We start from the raw sequence: 17,966 nt of genomic DNA on the forward strand, positions 1-17,966 counted from the left end.
TATAGCGAAGATTTCAAGACCGCATGGATGAACTCCAGAAATTGTTCATCCCTGTCTGGCGAAAAAATAAAACTGAAGGCGGCTCAACTGTGGCTGACGAGGGAAGTCAAGGATAGTGTTAAAGCCAAGGAAGAGGCATATAAATTGTCCAGAAGAAGCGGCAAACCAGAGGACTGGGAGAAATTTAGAACTCAACAGAGGAGGACAAAGGGGTTAATTAAGAGGGGGGGCAAAAGAGCATGAATGATAGCTTGCGGGAAATATAAAAACTGACTGTAAAAGTTTCTATAGGTATGTAAAAGGAAAAGATTAGTGAAGACGAATGTAGGTCCCGTACAGTCAGAGACAGGTGAATTTATAATGGGAAACAAGGAAATGGCAGAACAGTTAAACGAGTACTTTGGTTCTGTCTTCACGAAGGAAGACACAATCTCCCGGAAATACTAGGGGACCGAGGATCTAGTGGGAGGGAGGAACTGAAGGGGATCCACATTAGTCAGAAAATGGTGTTAGGTAAACTGTTGGGACTGAAGGCAGATAAATCCCCAGGGCCAGATGGTCTGCATCCCAGAATATTCAAGTAGGTGGCCCGAGAAATCATGGATGCATTGGTGATCATTTTCCAATGTTCTCTCGACTCTGGATCAGTTCCTGTTGACTGGAGGGTAGCCAATGTAACTTCACTTTTTAAGAAAGGAGGGAGAAAGAAAATGGGGAATTATAGACCAGTTAACCTTACATCAGTAATGGGGAAGATGCTTGAATCAATTATTAAAGAAGTTATAAAAGAGCATTTGGAAAGCAGTGACAGGATTGGTCAAAGTCAGCATGGATTTATGAAGGGGAAATCATGCTTAACTAAACTTCTGGAATTTTTTGAGGATGTAACAAGTAGAATTGATAAGGGAGAGCCAGTGGATGTGATGTATCTGGAGTTTCAAAAAGCCTTTGACAAGGTCCCACACAAGACAAGTGTGCAAAATAGGAGCACATGGTATTGGGGGTAGGGTATTGACATGGACAGAGAACTGGGTGGCAGACAGGAAGCAAAGAGTAGGAATTAACAGGTTCTTTTCAGAATGGCAGGCAGTGACCAGTGAGGTGCCGCAAGGCACAGTGCTGGGACCCCAGTTGTTTACAATATATATTAACGATTTAGACGAGGAAATTAGATATAACATCTCTAAGTTTGCAAATGACACAAAGCTGGGTGGCCGTGTGCGCTGCGAGGAGGATGCTATGAGGCTGCAGGATGACTCAGATAGGTTAGATGAGTGGGCAGAAGCATGGCAGATGCAGTATAATGTGAATAAATGTGAGGTTATCCACTTTGGTGGCAAGAACAGGAAGGCAGATTATTATCTGAATGGTGTCAGATTAGGAGAAGGGGAGGTGCAACGAGACCTGGGTGTGCTGGTACATCCATCATTGAAAGTAAGCACGCAGGTACAGCAGGCAGTGAAGAAAGCCAATGGCATGTTGGCCTTCATTGCGAGAGGATTTGAGTAGAGGAGCAAGGAGGTCCAACTGCAGTTGTACAGGGCGCTGGTGAGACTGCACCTGGAGTATTGTATGCAATTTTGGTCTCCTAATTTGAGGAAGGACATTATTGCTATTGAGAGAGTGCAGCGTAGGTTCACCAGGTTAATTCCCGGAATGGCGGGACTGATGTGTGATGAAAGAATGGGTCGACTGGGTTTGCATTCACTGGGATTTAGAAGGTTGAGAGGGGGTCTTATAGAAACATATAAAATTCTTAGAGGATTGGACAGGGTAGATGTAGGAAAAATGTTCCCGATGTTGGGGGAGTCCAGAACCAGGGGTCAGTTTAAGAATAAGGGGTAGGCCATTAGGACTGAGATGAGGAAAAACCTTTTCATCCAGAGAGTTGTGAATCTGTGGAATTCTCTGCCACAGAAGGCAGTGGAGGCCAATTCACTGCATGTTTTCAAGAGAGAGTTAGATTTAGCTCTTAGGGCTTAGGGATTAGTACTCAATTTCCCCTTCTTATAGCACTTGCCCATGCAATTTTGGGACACAAAAGCTCTTCCCTTCCTGCTACCAAGGGACTTAATCAGCCTTTCTAGATAAAGCAAGAACGCACGTGCACCACTGCCCTTGGGACTTAATACTGATTAAGTTCAGTAACTACTATTGTCTTCTTTTCACTCTACAGAAATACTGTACTTTACTGTTTCAATGTATCTCCTCTTTTTCCAACCATTTTTTTTTAAGTACTTGAGACCAGTCTACTTTGGCAGACTGATTTGGTGGATGTTTTGGTTCGCTTCCTGCCACAAATATTCCTCCTGTTCCCTCCACCCTTAGCCCTATTTGCGACTTACAACCCCTTTCCCCTTCATTTTTTTTTCAGTTCTGATGAAGTCCTTGATCTGAAATGTTGACTGTTTTTCTTTTCATGGGCAATGCCTGACCCTCAAGTGCCTTCCAGCTTTTTCTGATTTTTTAACATTATATAATTTAAACAAATGTTGTTTTTGTTTGTTAAATGCCATTTGGGTCTCAGTTACTCTTTAGTTTAGTTTATTGTCACGTGTACCAAGGTACAGTGAAAAGCAAAGGGTGGTGGGTGTATGGAACAAGCTGCCAGAGGAGGTAGTTGAGGCTGGGACTATCCCAACCTTTAAGAAGCAGTTAGACAGGTTCATGGATAGGACAGGTTTGCAGGGATATGGACCAAACGCAGGCAGGTGGGACTAGTGCAGCTGGAACATGTTTGCCGGTGTGTATCACTCTATGACTCTAAAAGCTATTGTTGCATACTAACCAGTCAGCAAAAAGACAATACATGATTACAATCTATTCATTTACAGTGTATAAGGGAATAACGTTCAGTGCAAGGTAAAGCCAGCAAAGTCCGATCAAGGATAGTCCGAGGGTCATCAAAGAGGTATAGTAGTTCAGCACTGCTCTCTGGATGTGGTAGGATGATTCAGTTGACTGATAACAGCTGGGAAGAAACCGTCCCCGAATCTTGTGGTGTGTTTCCATACTTCTGTACCCTTTTGCCTGATGGGAGATAGTTATCCTCAGTTTTAAAAGAAAATACCTTCTAGCCATTCCAACGGTGTCAGCCGCACCACCTGAGCCGTTAATGAATCACACCAGACTGACGAGCTCAATCACCCCATCCACGCTTCACCCCGCCCTTCGTACCCAATTGGGTCGCGGCTGAGATGACTGACACTACATTGTCCAATGAGCGCACGAAACGAGCAGCCCGCGCTTTAATTTAGGGCGGGACTTGAGGGGGCGGTTCGCGTGCACGGGGTTTAAAAGTTTTTTTAAAAGCCGTTAGGCGGTATGTAAATAGTAAAGGCTTGGAAAGGGGGAAAAAAAAAAATACGTAAGAAGCAGCCGGATAACTGACAGTATCCGAGGCACGATGGCGGGTGATAGCCAACAGGTCAGGAACGGTCGCGGTGGCGACGGTAAACCGTGGTCTCGGGGACTGGCAGATAACTCTCTTGAAGCGGGGACGGGTATCTCCTTCCCGAAGTTAGACATAAAATGCTGGAGTAAATCACCGGGACAGGCCTCATCTCTGGAGAAAAGGAATGGGTGACATTTCGAGGTCGAGACCCTTTCAGACTGAGAGTCGGGAGAGAGGGAGACCAGAGATACGGAAGGGTACAGACATGTAAGGCGTGAAAAGGATAGGTCAACATAGAGCCTGGTCTGCTCTGAACCATACAATTATGACTTTTGGACAGATGTAGATAGAAAGGACGCAAAGTGGTGGAGTAACTCGGTGGATCAGGCAGCATCTCTGGAGAACATTGATGGGTGACGTTTCGGCTCGGGACCCGTCCTCAGACTGACCTCTCCAGAGATACTGCCTGGCCTGTCGAGTTGTTCCAACACTTTGTATTTTTACTTTGTAAACCAGCATCAGCAATTTCTTGTTTCTACTAGATATAGGTGGAATATGGGGGACAGATAGGCAGATGGTTGAACGAAAGCCATAAATGAAAAGGAGTGAGTCACAGGATTGGAGGTAGACACAAATTGCTGGAGTAACTCAGCGGGACAGGCAGCATCTCTGGAGAGAAGGAATGGGACCTTGGGGAGTGGGGGAAATAGGTTGGGGGGGGGGGGGGAAAGAGGGTTTGGGGGGGGGGGGGGGTTGTAATCACCTAAAATTGAAGAAACCTATGTTCATACTTGTTAGAAAGGAAGGGCAATGGCCCAGATGCAGGCAAATGGCACCAGCCCAATCAATGTGTCAACTTGGTTGGCATAGACAAGGTGTACTGTTCAGCGCAATCACCCGATGAGTTTAGTCAAATAAAATCAGATTTGGGCAACTTTATAAATGGAAAATGCTTAGGAGATCAGGTAGAATAAAATTGAGCTAACATTATGCAACCCTGCCCTCCTGTGGACTTGCAACAATCCATGATATCTGCTATGCATCTATTCTGGCATCTTAATCATCACATTATTTAATTGGGACACTTTTGGTTGGTATACTTTCAGCTGCTGGTGTCTAAATGCTAGGATTTCCTCCCTATACAACTCTTACCTCCTTTTTCTATTCTTAAATTCTACCTAATTGGAAGGAACATTTTGGTCATCTGCCTTAATAACTCGTTTTATCGCTTGGAAGCAAAGTCTATTGATGGCTCCACTAACTATCCTGGAGGTATGCCAATGGTGTCATATCTAACAAACACTTATGTTTATATTGTTGTCAACCTGTGGATGTAACTTGCTGTTTTAGCAAAGTAACACTTATTTACACTCTATCACAAAGGATAACACCTTAAAACATTACTCCATAATTACTGAACTGATGAAGACACAAGAGACTGTTTTTTTGCTTGGAATTCCAGCATCTGCAAAGTGCTGGAGAAACTCAACAGGTCGGGCAGCTTCTGTGAAGGGAATGTGCAGGTGATGTTTTGGATTGGGATCCTTCTTTGTAATCAGAATTTTTTGGGGGGTGTTTTATTACTAAATTGAAATTAATCTGGTTTAGTGAGTGGTAAGTTTGCTTCTGAGTCAGAAGTTGTTATTAGCATTGTGTAAGGAGTTGATCACAATTTAGGCGTAGTGCAACGGAACGGATAATACAATGCTACTTTCAGTAGAACCCTTTTATGCTATCTTCATTGAGTGGCAATTTAATTTGCAATATCACTGAAAATACACAACTGTTCATTTCATTTAGAATAATGTGTCTCAGCTGTTGGTGAGCCAAAGATTAGACCTGACACAAGGAGCTGACTTCTTAGATCCCAACATGCAGCAAAAACTGGAAGAAGTACAAGGTTTGATTCGGCGTGAAATACAAAAGGAACTTAAAATCAAAGAAGGAACAGAGAACTTGCGCAAGGTAATGACAAATAAAAAAAATCTGGCACATGTAGAAAACATTCTAAAGAGCTCGAATCAAAAACTGGAACGCCTGCATTGGGAACTTCAGGAGCTGAATGCACAAATTGTTGTCATGGAAAGGGGCAATCTGAGAGGTGAGTGCAGGTCTTGGACATCCTTTTCTGGAATCTGTAGGAATATCATTGCTCAAAATAATGATTAATTCCTTTTAAAAATTGTATTTTTTTCATAAGCAGTTCCACTGTCAGTTGAATACATTTTGTCATATGCTCAGTTGTTGATCTTGAGTTTGGCTGACTTGGTGGTTCCATGTGCCTGTCCCTCTTTGTAGTGTAAGATGTAAATGTAGTTGAGTTGTGATCTTGGCTGGGTAGTTGGTGGGGTTGCAGTAGTTGGTTACATAATAAGGCACAAAAACATACTGTTTTATACAAAAATAATCATGGAGCTTTTAATAATAATGCATTATTGGATCTTTGGGGTATTCAGCTGAGATCCTTGTTTTCTTGCTATGTGGTGAAGTTCTCTCACCGATCTGTTGTAATTTATACTCTGAGCCGCCCCTTGTACTTCATTAAAACTTGTCAACCTTATTCTTTCTCGATGTGTATGCCCACTCCACACATGTCCTTTGTACTGAAGTGTTATGATATTGTATCTTAGTTCTGCCAGAAGGCAAGCTTTTCTCTGCAAGCCTTGTGATGGGTTGCAGGTTTCTCTATATTGTGTACTGTTTGCAAAGAGCAGGTCTCATTCATGTGGAAAGGGAACAGTTAGTAAATAGATGTAGGGGATTTTTAAGAAATGCATTTTATTTCTCTAAATTGATTTGTGTACAGGCACAGCATGTCCTCCGGAATTTGCGGTAGTTATTTGTAATTAGACTATCTTATGGGAGGGCCAAATAACCCATTATAATTATGAACAATTTAAAGAATTTTATTATCTTAGGCCTTCTGCCATAATGTAAACTCTATGCAAAGTGTAAAACACAAAGTGCTGAAGTAACTTAACAGGTCAGGCACCATCTACACAGGGAGACACAAGGAGCTGCAGATGCCATGTAAAACAATATGAAGTGCATACTTCATGCCACCTCGCATTAATCTGCAAAGATGTGGGTGCATAACTTGTTTGATTCAACAGAGAACATAAAGGCAATCTAAATATTGGGATAATGTTGGTACAAAGGTGGCTAGACGTCTTAGAATAACTGAGTATTGGAGGTAGGGTACTGACATGGATAGAAAGTTGGTTGACGGACAGAAAGCAAAGAGTGGGGATAAATGGGTCCCTTTCAGAATGGCAGGCAGTGACTAGTGGGGTACCGCAAGGCTCGGTGTTGGGACCGCAGCTATTTACAATATACATCAATGACTTGGATGAAGGGATTAAAAGTACCATTAGCAAATTTGCAGATGATACAAAGCTAGGTGGCAGTGTGAACTGTGAGGAAGATGCTATGAGGTTGTAGGGTGACTTGGACAGGTTGTGTGAGTGGGCGGATGCATAGCAAATGCAGTTTAATGTAGATAAGTGTGAGGTTATCCACTTTGGTGATAAGAATAGGAAGGCAGATTATTATCTGAATGGTGTCAAGTTAGGAAAAGGGGACGTACAACGTGATCTGGGTGTCTTAGTGCATCAGTCACTGAAAGGAAGCATGCAGGTACAGCAGGCAGTGAAGAAAGCCAATGGAATGTTGGCCTTCATAACAAGAGGAGTTGAGTATAGGAGCAAAGAGGTCCTTCTGCAGTTGTACAGGGCCCTAGTGAGACCGCACCTGGAGTACTGTGTGCAGTTCTGGTCTCCAAATTTGAGGAAGGATATTCTTGCTATTGAGGGCGTGCAGCGTAGGTTTACTAGGTTAATTCCCGGAATGGCGGGACTGTCATATGTTGAAAGACTGGAGCGACTAGGTTTGTATACACTGGAATTTAGAAGGATGAGAGGGGATCTTATCGAAACGTATAAAATTATTAAGGGATTGGACACGTTAGAGGCAGGAAACATGTTCCCAATGTTGGGGGGGGGGGGTCCAGAACCAGGGGCCACAGTTTAAGAATAAGGGGTAGGCCATTTAGAACAGAGATGAGGAAAAACTTTTTTAGTTAGAGTTGTGAATCTGTGGAATTCTCTGCCTCAGAGGGCAGTGGAGGCCAATTCTCTGAATACATTCAAGAGAGAGCTAGATAGAGCTCTTAAGGATAGTGGAGGCAGGGGGTATGGGGAGAAGGCAGGAACGGGGTACTGATTGAGAATGATCAGCCATGATCACATTGAATGGCGGTGCTGGCTCGAAGGGCCGAATGGCCTTCTCCTGCACCTATTTTCTATTGTCTATTGTCTATTGAGTAGTATATTGCTCAGATCACTTGCTATAATACTTTGCTGCAGGACATTAAAGTAATTTATGACCTACATTGTAATCCAAGCACAATTGCAGTAATGCAATTCAGGAACAAACTTAATGAAGTTGTTGAGAATTTTGAAAAACTAATGTTGCTGTTTAGCTTAGATTTTCATTTGATTTTTCAATGTTGTGCATTGAAGTGCTGTGATTTGTTAGTTGATTTGAGTCGGGTTGACAGTATAATAAACCTTAAATTTTGCACGCAACTATGGTAAATGTGGTATATCTAATTAACTGATACACCTGACAACTTATGCTGAGACTTCATAAGCTGAATGTTTTTTAACTGGAAGGAGGATCTTGCTTTGCATCTTGTCTGAGAAGCTTCTGAAAACACTTTGTACAGTGTACATTTTAAACATTTAGTACAGTGAAGTGCAGTGAGCTAAAGTAAACGGCATCTTTTTAGGATATTGTTCAGGCGAGTCCTCTTTTAACCTGGTGGGATCTTTGTCAGGATTTGAACTTCTGCAGTATGCAGGCAATTTTGATGATTCAGTGTCTTGTTGAAAAGTTAGTAAGATTTAAAATTGTAATGTTTTATAAAACTTTGTAATCTTAAAACAAAAATCACTTGTTTGATGCAACTATTTTTATTCTGGATGAGACTTCAACAAGGTCTACAATATGGTCTTTCCTTCCTTTTAATTGTGAATGTCTGTTGTGGGCATGATTTTATGGTGAATAAATGAAGTACCCCAAACTAACATTTAATTTCCACAGATAGTGAATTATCTCCAGACTCCTGTTGCTGGCAGCAGTGTTTATCGCCTCTGAACAATAGAATCACAGCTCTAAAGAGACAGCTAAATATTGAGTTGAAGGTAAAACAAGGAGCAGAAAACATGATCCTAATGTATTCAAATGGATCATCAAAGGTAAACCCACTGCACACAAATTTAACTGTCTGAGGTATTTGAAGACGATTCCAAATTTAGGAGAGTACATTAGATAATGTTTCACATTGCAGCTATAGATTTGTTAATTGAGACACTCCTGGGAATTACTTTTAATTACTTTGAGGAATTTTTTTTTTTAACAGGAAGGTAGATCCAGAGGGTTTGTTTGACAATGAATGTCATTAATTCAGAGTTAATGTAGAAGACAGAATGCTTATTATAAATTGAGGCTTTTGAGTGATAGAATGCAAAATAGTTTTACTAAAATGGAAAAAGACACAGTTTTGATGGCAATGAAATTGGCAAAGGTCTTCTTGCTTGAGAAATTATATTTTAATCTAATGTTGCAAAATTGTAGTTCTGACTTTTGATAAACTTAAAATGTATTTTGTTTTTGGTTCGGAGATGGTTTGTTAGCCAGCGGTAACTTTTTAAAAATGCTTCTTCGCTGGGGAATTGCCTTCTATCAATCCTCCTCCCACCCCCACCCCTCTTAGTGATTTAGCCATTAGACTGCAGTATTTCACACTAAGAGGTAGTCCAGCTAAAACGTTTCTGAGTAAAATCTTTTTCTAGCCTTGCTAAGAGAAGCAGATTCTGTGGCTCATTTTTTCTCATTCATTTTCTGAGGGGAAAAATGTATGCTATCTCTGCACAGCAGTAATCCATGATCTTATTGGTGTAGTAAGTGTTCCCCTACTTGTTACTGGGGTTCACTGGCAGCACCTTTTTTTTTTGTTCCCACTTAAATGCAACTACAACAGGCAAAACACATTTGCCAATGTGGTCTGGTATTTTAATGATAACAGGAAGTGCTTCATCTAAGCATGACATGCTTAAGAACAATTTTATTCTGTGTTTGTTGTCAGGATCGTAAAATGTTAGCAACAGCACAGCAGATGTTGCAGGACAGCAAGATAAAGATTGATATAATTAGAATGCAGATCATCAAAGTAACTCGCACAAATGGAACACCTGAGGATGTCAGTGAAGGTCTAGGTTGGTACAGAAACTGGAACTGCATGTTAGAAAATGTAACTATTTCATGCAATTTCAAACATCTATTTGCAAATTTTGTGGGGATACAAAATGTGTTCCATTTTGTCCCTGTGCCTTGCGCTTGTTAAAACTGTTTTGGTTGATGAGCATCTGGCTCAGAGTGCTGAAACTGCAAGTTCATGCTGTTGTGCCATGTTCTACTATTTCTTCAGTCTGTGTTAATCATTTATTGTGTCCGTGAAATAGAGGAGACTATCGACTCATAGTTTTGCTATTTACTTTTCTAACAGTATAGTGGTAAAGTAGAAATTTAAAGAGCTATGTATTCTGTGCCAAACACATACTATTACCCAACAAAAGCTTGCCACTGTAGCTCAGTACACATGACAATAAACTAAACTAGTCTCCTATGCCTTAATATGTGGCAACAGTGCAAAGTACAAATTGTATTTCTTGCAGGTAGTTCTTTGTATGAGGATGCTAGTCATCCAAAATAATTTAGGATATTTTTTGCGATGATTGCATCATGCTATTGGTACAACATGGAGTTCCACTGCCTGCATGAACATAAAACATCAAACAGGACAGGAACAGGCTCTTCACCCACAATACCTGTGCCAAACATGATGCCAAGATAAACAAATCTCATCTGCCTGCTTGTGATCCATATCCTCCCATTCCCTGCATATCCATGTGCCTATATAAAAGCTGCTTAAATGCCACAATCGTATATACCTTCACCACCACTGGCATCAACCACCATAAGAGTCCAAGAGTCATACAGTGTGAAAACAGGCCTATTGGCCCAACTTGCCCAAGCCATCTACGCTATAGACTAGTGTACATCTTTTCTATAAACACCTGCCTGTGTTTGGCCCATACTCTTCGATACCTACCTTATCCATATTCCTGTCCAACTGTCCAACTACCCCCTCTGGCAGCCCGTTCCATATACATACCACCTTTTGTGTGTGAATATTTTTTAAACATTCCACTTTGGTTCCTATTAAATCTTTTCCCTCTCGCCTTAAACCTGTGCCCTCTGTTTCTTGATTCCCTTAGTCTGGTTGCATTTACCCGACCAATTCCTGTCATGATCTTGTACACCTCTATAAAATTATCCTTCATCCTCTTGTACTCCAAGGAATAAAGTCCAAGCCTACTCAACCTCTCCCCATAGTTTGAGTCCTGGCAACATCCTCATAAATCTTCTCTGCACCCCTTCCAGCTTAACAACCTCATTCCTATAACTGGATGACTGAAACTGAATATAATACTCTAAATGTGGCCTTCCCAATGTTTTTTACAGCTATAACATAACCTCCCAACTTCTATACTCGGTACTCTGACTAATGAAGGTCAATGTGCTGAAAGCCTTCTTGACCACCCTATCTACCTGTGATGCTACTTTCAAGGAATTATGTACCTGCACTCTTAGATCCTTTTGCTCCATAACACTTTCCAGAATCCTGTCACTCATTGTGTAGATCCTGCCCTAGTTAGACTTCCCAAAATGTAACACCTAGAACTTCTCTATATTAAACTCCATCAACCAGTCCTCAATCCACCTGTTCAACCGATCAAGATCCTGCTGCAATTTTTAACTATGTCTTTGCTATCCACAATACCACCCACTTTAGTGTCATCTGCAAACTTATTAATCATGCCTTGTACATTCTCATCCAAATCATTGAATAGATGCCAAACAGCACTGAACCCTGAGGCACGCCACTAGTCACAGGCTTCCGGTCCAAAAAACAACCTTCCACCATTACCCTCTGGTTCTTTCCATAAAGCTAATTTTCTATCCAGTGTTCTCCTTGGATCTTGCGTGATATAACCTTCTAGAACAGCCTACCATGTGGAACCTTGACACATGCCTTGCTGAAATCCATAAAAACGCCTACAGCTCTGCTCTCGTCACCCTTTTTGATCACTCTAATTTAAACTTTGCCCTTCTCATCTTTGCCCCTCTAGTCTCTAGGTATGTTTCCTCTAAAATCAAATGTCAACAAAAAGCAAGGTTGTTCCTTCAATGTCATTGACTATAAATCCTAAAAGAACCCTCTCCAGTGGTAATGTGGAAGTACCTACACCAGAAGGACTACAACAATTGAAGAAGGAACCTCACTGGCACTAACCAGAAAATAGGGACATGCACATTTTCCCCAAAAGTTTAAAGTGATTTTGCTGTGGGTTGACATCTCGGGCAAATATCAGTTGGATTTTGCTTTATTAAGCCACATGTTAAACTGATATTGCATGATTTTCTACTTGTTCTGGGTTCAATCAAGGGACCATCAGCCCTCTGGAGCTGCGAATTGAAGAACTGAGACATCACCTCCGTGTTGAGTCTGCAATAGCAGATGGTGCAAAAAATGCAGTGAAATTTCTGGATGGAAGGAAGGATCAAGACAGGAGAGTACTGGCAGAGGTACAGTTATATTGTTCTTGAACAATTGCACCAGTTGTGCTGAATTAATCTGTATTTTTTATTGGACGTTTTCCATTTTTTGAACAAGTTTATTAAAAATGGTGGGAATTTTTTAAGTTACAATTATGTCTTAAAGTTGTTTAACACAAACTAAAAGGTTGGAATGTATCTTGGGGAGCAATGATTGCAATTAACTAAGTTTATGTGAAAATGTAAGAAAATTCCCTGGGGAAACTGCAAGAATTGCATTAACTGAGCATCCCCTGGGAAGGTGCTGTGGGAATGATGCATGGGAGCAATTGAAGATAGCTTTGGGGGGGCGGGGGTTGAAAGAAGGAATTGTTTCCTCCTTTGCATAATGTATGTTTTCAATGGTACGATACAATAAACTTTATTCATCCCCGGAGAGAAATTGGTCTGCCAACAGTCACAACACACAAGGTACGCAAAAACTTGAAATTAAAAGTGGAAAAAAAAAGGACAAGCGACTGCTGGCTGGCTTCCTTGTGCACAGCGCCTAAAGAACAAACAAACGCTAGTAGTAATCAGTCCAAAATACAGATGATATGGAATCGCACTGATAAGTTTAAAGTCTTTACTATTTTTTTTCAAAAAATAACCCTTTTTACTGATCATCCATTTGTTTAAAAAAATCAACCTTTAAAGTTTTCAACTTTTGAATTGAAACTAGTTTGCTTTATATGGTGAAGTGTTAATTTCGTTATTTTTAAAGCTCATACAAATCTTTTGGCAAATGGTTGTTAAAGATTGCTGTGAAATGCTGGAAGATCTTTTATCTGCCTGATTAGGTATACACAGCCCCTTGTAATAGGTTAAAGTTGGTATCTCTGTGCTGCTAAATCTCAGATTTTGTTGCATTTAGACTTTTTTCACTTGTTTATGCTTCAGTTTCAACTTGTACCCATGTCAGCTGCAACGGTCATTTCTGTCATTAACTACAGAAGTTCTTCCAAATGGCTAAGTTTCAAAATGTATTGACTTGCATTAAATCTCTTTATTTTCGCTTTATACCAATGTCCCTTCATGAGCCATTCATTGAGTTTGCAATGTTTAGTAAGGTGGGTGCTGGTCACTTCTACTGAACAGTTACAAACATGGGAGTTTGAAACAAAGGTGCATATTTTGCTTAACTCTGAAGACCTCCCTACATGCAATATGTGATATGATATGAATTTCTGTGACTTCATATATACAAATACACTTGTATACAAATAGGCTTGTATACAAATACACTGCCTGTGTATTTTTTATCCTCTGATACAGACTTGCCATTTTTCTCTCTCAATCACATTACAATTAAATTATTAGCACACTTGACTTTCTAGGTAGTCTTTTAGACAGCTTCCTTTTCAAATCTTTTGCTACTTCTTGCTCTTTTTAAAACATCTCCCCAAAAAGCATGGACCATGTTATCCTCTTAAGAATGAAATTTGGTTCCCATAAAATGTAATGAACTGCCATATGCACTCAGCCAGCAAGAGGCAACAACCACTTCCAATGCTTGAACAGGCACACTGGTGTTGGGCCCAGATATCTGCAAGTAGAATTGTGCCTCTGTGTACCTTTCCCTTTTGAAGGGACAAAGAATAAATTGAGTATAGACACAAAAAGCTGGAGTCTACTTGTAAACAAAATGAAATGGCTCTAAAATTTTTACAATGTGCCTTTTTTTCTTAAAGTTGTTTTGTTTTCACACTAGGCTCAATCACAATTTCGGGAGTCAGCCCAGAGAATGAACCTGCTTCGCATGTCACTGGAGTGCCGCCTAAAGGAGCTCCCTAATGATCATCCTGTTCAGGAAGTTATCAAAGAAGAGCTGAAAATGGTGAATTCACCCTCAGTGGCATTAACACATGTTGGTGCTTCATATCTCTCCATGGCTTTTATTAAATCGGCGGCACTCACAGGTAGAGGCTCTTATTTCCACATTCCCAAATGACCAAATAAAATGCTGTTGCACACCCCCCTTCCTGGAGGTGCTGTCACATACCTTTATTCTTAACTCTACCTCATTTGGTTATTCCACTGTTACATTTTTATTTTTATTTGCACTATTTCAGATTGCACCACATACAATTCTGCACCATTTTGCTGTCTTGCATTAGTTGTATTTATCACTACTGTATGTATACTGGTTACACAGCCTCATGTGACCTAAGAATTTAATTGCATCTTGGCATGTAACAATAAATGAATCTGAATCTAATGGGATTGTAAGCCTTTGTTAATACATCTTGTTGGCAATTGCTGTGTAATGAGAAATTGAGATCATAGTTTAATTTCCCTCTCACCTAACCCTGATGGGAATGCATCTGATTTTTCTCTGCTTTTCCAGAGCAACATCGCTATGACTGATGCCAAGGTGACAATGCCTGTGGGTTATGTTCAATAACTCCCCAATGGTGTAATATGTTGATGACAAAATCATTTAAAAACTTAAATTGCCTAATTTAATTCCACAGGGATATTAGAAGTGAAATTAATAAGGTGCCAGCAACTTCTTGACAATGTCCCAGTTTGTTTTTGGCCGGGAAGTGCTTCCTCTAGTCCTGAAACACCTCTGTCATCTGTCAAGGCACGGACAGGGATGAATGTTCATGGCCGTCATGCATCAAGTCGATATTTAAAATCGGAAGAGCCAAGTAGTGAGTATTTGGTTGTGCATTTTATATTTTGGGGAGCGGTGCTTGTAGAATTTGTGCTTCTTGGGTGTATCTATGCTCTGCAGATTGCAGATAAGTAAATTGACCCCCACACTTGCCAGCCTGCCTTTGGCATGCTGATGGGTGATTTGGTGCACTATCCGAGCATGTACCTCTTTCCAATACTGTATTTAGTGGAGGAATGGCACTTGAAGCAGCAGAAAATATTTGGAGATTGAATTAACATTTAATTATTTTTTTTTTACTTCAGCTGAAGTGAGTGCTATTCTGAAATTGGACAATCAAATCGTAGGACAAACACACTGGCGTTCAGTGAAGAATCAAGCATGGGATCAGATCTTCAGCATTGAACTCAACAGGGTATATATTATTGTTAATGGCAGTTCACCTCTAAGCCAGCATGATTGAAATTTTGATTTTGGGATTCTTGGTTTTTGAGTAGCGATCTAAAACTGGTAAACTTTTGCAAGCCAATGTTAGACTACCATTGCAATACAATAATTTAGAAAGGATTTCCAGTACAGAAGTGCTCCAAAATGACTGGGGTAATAATGCAGTTATAAAGAATGAAGTAGCCTAAAGAAAACAAGATTGTTTCTTAATAGGGAAAGAGTAGTCATGTAGAAAATTGATTCAAGAGTGGGTGACTTTTGTTCATGTAATGGGTCTTGAGACAAACAGAATGTTTTGCCAGAATGCAGAAAGGCAAGAGAGTATTAGCGACAAGGAGCAGTTGAACAGATTTGGATTGTTTTCCTTGGTGTGTGGAGGTTGAGGGGTGACCTGATAGAAGAATATAAAATTGAGGGGCATTGATAGACAGTCATAACCTTTTTAATAGGATAAAAATCTCAAAGACTAGAGGACATAACTTTAAGATGAATCGGCAAAGTTTAAAGGAAATGTGCCCCAAGGAGTGGCCCGATCCGCCACAGGGGCAAGATTTTTATACAGACTGGTGGTTGTCAGGGGTGGTGGTGGTGGTGGAGTCCACCATATGACGGTGGAGTTGAAGAGTCTTATAGATGGGCAAATGGATTTGCAAGGAATGGAGGGGTATCGATTAGTTTAGCTTGATGTCATGTTCAGCATGTACATTGTGTGCCGAAGGCCTGTTGCTGTGCTGTACTTTGCATTAATGTTGACAACCCTTTTCCACTGGTAGAGGGTAAATAATGTAGACATTTAAGATGTCTATTAAATGTATGAGAGAATTTGTTCTTGATGGAAGATTTGTTGCATATAAATCACTCTGCTACATTTAATAAAAACATTAGCTTTTAAGAGGTGGAAAATAAATGTTATTCTGAAAGGACAGTAGAGGAAATTAATGGATTATTCTTTCATATTGACAGCTTGAATAATAAATGATAGAAAGAAGCATGTAACATAGAGTTTGTAGTTGTAGAAATACCACCAGACTTCCCATTTGAAATTGTGATTCACAAAAAGATATGATGTGAGGCAGCAATAAAACATAACAGTGTAGGCTGTTTCCAAGTAACAAATAACATATAACATATAACAACTACAGCATGGAAACAGGCCTGTCCGGCCCTACCAGTCCACGCCGACCATTCTCCCTGACCTAGTCTCATCTACCTGCACTCAGACCATAACCCTCCAATCCCCTCCTATCCATATACCTATCCAATCCAAATGTGTTCTGTTTTTACAGACTATCTTGGTTCAATTTATTTCATGAGTTGGAACATGTGCAAAAATCTCTCTGGTAACCATACCTCCAGTGTTGTAATAAATGGCAAAACTAAATTCCCAACCTACATTTTTTAAAAAAAAATGCAGCTGCACTATCATGTGCCATGATTATGTTGAGGAATAGCTTAACTGTTGTTTACTACATTGTACATTAAGCAGGCAAGCCAAGACACTGGAACAATATCTGTTCAACACTACCTGTGCAAAATGCTTTGAAGTCAAAAGAAGTATCGGTAAACCAATGTCACTATCTTCCAAGCCTACTCCCCCAGCATTGATGCCCCAGTTATACTTGGTTGGTCATGCATTTGTACGCCTTAAAACACACACTATTCCATGTTCTGTTATGGGAAGTAATTACCAGCCATCCAGAATAAAAGATTTACGGATGTGCTCCAAGATTCTTTGGGGAAAACCTGCAACATCCCCATTAGCTCTTGGAAATCTCTGTGCCATGTCTACTCAATGGAGAGTGAACCATATGGGATAGTATCGAGAACCTTAACTTTATGCATTGGGACCACAGAGGTCCTGCATATGAATAGTAAGAAGAAAACCATCTCCCAAGCTACTCATTTAGATTTAAGATTTAGATTTAGAGATACAGCGCGGAAACAGGCCCTTCGGCCCACCGAGTCCGCGCCGCCCAGCGATCCCCGCACATTAACGCTATCCTACACACACTAATTTACATTTACCCAGTCAATTAACCTACGAACCTGTACGTCTTTGGAGTGTGGGAGGAAAACGAAGATCTCGGAGAAAACTCACGCAGTTCACGGGGAGAAGGTACAAACTCCGTACAGACGGTGCCCGTAGTCAGGATCGAACCTGAGTCTCTGGCGGCGCTGCATTCGCTGTAAGGCAGCAACTCTACCGCTGCGCCACCGTGCTGCCCTATTCATTGATGTCATCTGTCTCATTTATGAAAGTGTCTATGGTTCCCACATTAATGCACTTGGTCAGAATCCATAAAACTAGAGAAGTCTGTTATCCAGGGACTATCTAAGACAATAGTATAAGAAAATAACTGCAGATGCTGGTACAAATCGATTTAGTCTGAAGAAGGGTCTCGACCCGAAACGTCACCATTCCTTCTCTCCCGAGATGCTGCCTGACCTGCTGAGTTACTCCAGCATTTTGTGAATGAAACTAAGACAATATTAAAATAATGCAGAATGCTACCAGGGAAGTATGAACACTTTGAATATATGCTTTTGCATTTGTATAGGACATCCCAAAACACTGAAGTGCTTCTGATGTGGTCATTGTTATTCTGTGCAGTGCTATGGGAGACCAACATGTTTTAATTTTTTTTAATGAAGACTAGTGCTGCAATAAAGTAACAACTAAAGAATGTTTTAAAAACTAACCAAATTCATTAACTGTTAAGTAAACCTGCAACTTGCCTGGTTGGCTGACAAATAATGGTTATGTCCATTTTGTTTCATTCCGTG

At 40.5% G+C, this 17,966-nt stretch overlaps 1 protein-coding gene across 1 annotated transcript in view; it reads left to right on the forward strand.

The window, feature by feature from the left end:
* Positions 1 to 3,406: 3,406 nt before the first annotated feature.
* Positions 3,407 to 17,966, forward strand: part of LOC144608381 (serine/threonine-protein kinase N2-like) — a 39,715-nt gene continuing 25,155 nt past the window's right edge. The window contains exons 1-8 of the mRNA XM_078426089.1: positions 3,407 to 3,427; positions 5,195 to 5,495; positions 8,498 to 8,652; positions 9,543 to 9,672; positions 11,967 to 12,106; positions 13,827 to 14,034; positions 14,590 to 14,772; positions 15,041 to 15,150. Of these exons, the coding sequence (XP_078282215.1) occupies positions 3,407 to 3,427; positions 5,195 to 5,495; positions 8,498 to 8,652; positions 9,543 to 9,672; positions 11,967 to 12,106; positions 13,827 to 14,034; positions 14,590 to 14,772; positions 15,041 to 15,150 (1,248 nt within the window). The remainder of the gene's footprint in view (positions 3,428 to 5,194; positions 5,496 to 8,497; positions 8,653 to 9,542; positions 9,673 to 11,966; positions 12,107 to 13,826; positions 14,035 to 14,589; positions 14,773 to 15,040; positions 15,151 to 17,966) is intronic.

This window comes from Rhinoraja longicauda, chromosome 31 (assembly GCF_053455715.1).
Source record: "Rhinoraja longicauda isolate Sanriku21f chromosome 31, sRhiLon1.1, whole genome shotgun sequence".
Lineage (NCBI taxonomy): Eukaryota > Metazoa > Chordata > Chondrichthyes > Rajiformes > Arhynchobatidae > Rhinoraja > Rhinoraja longicauda.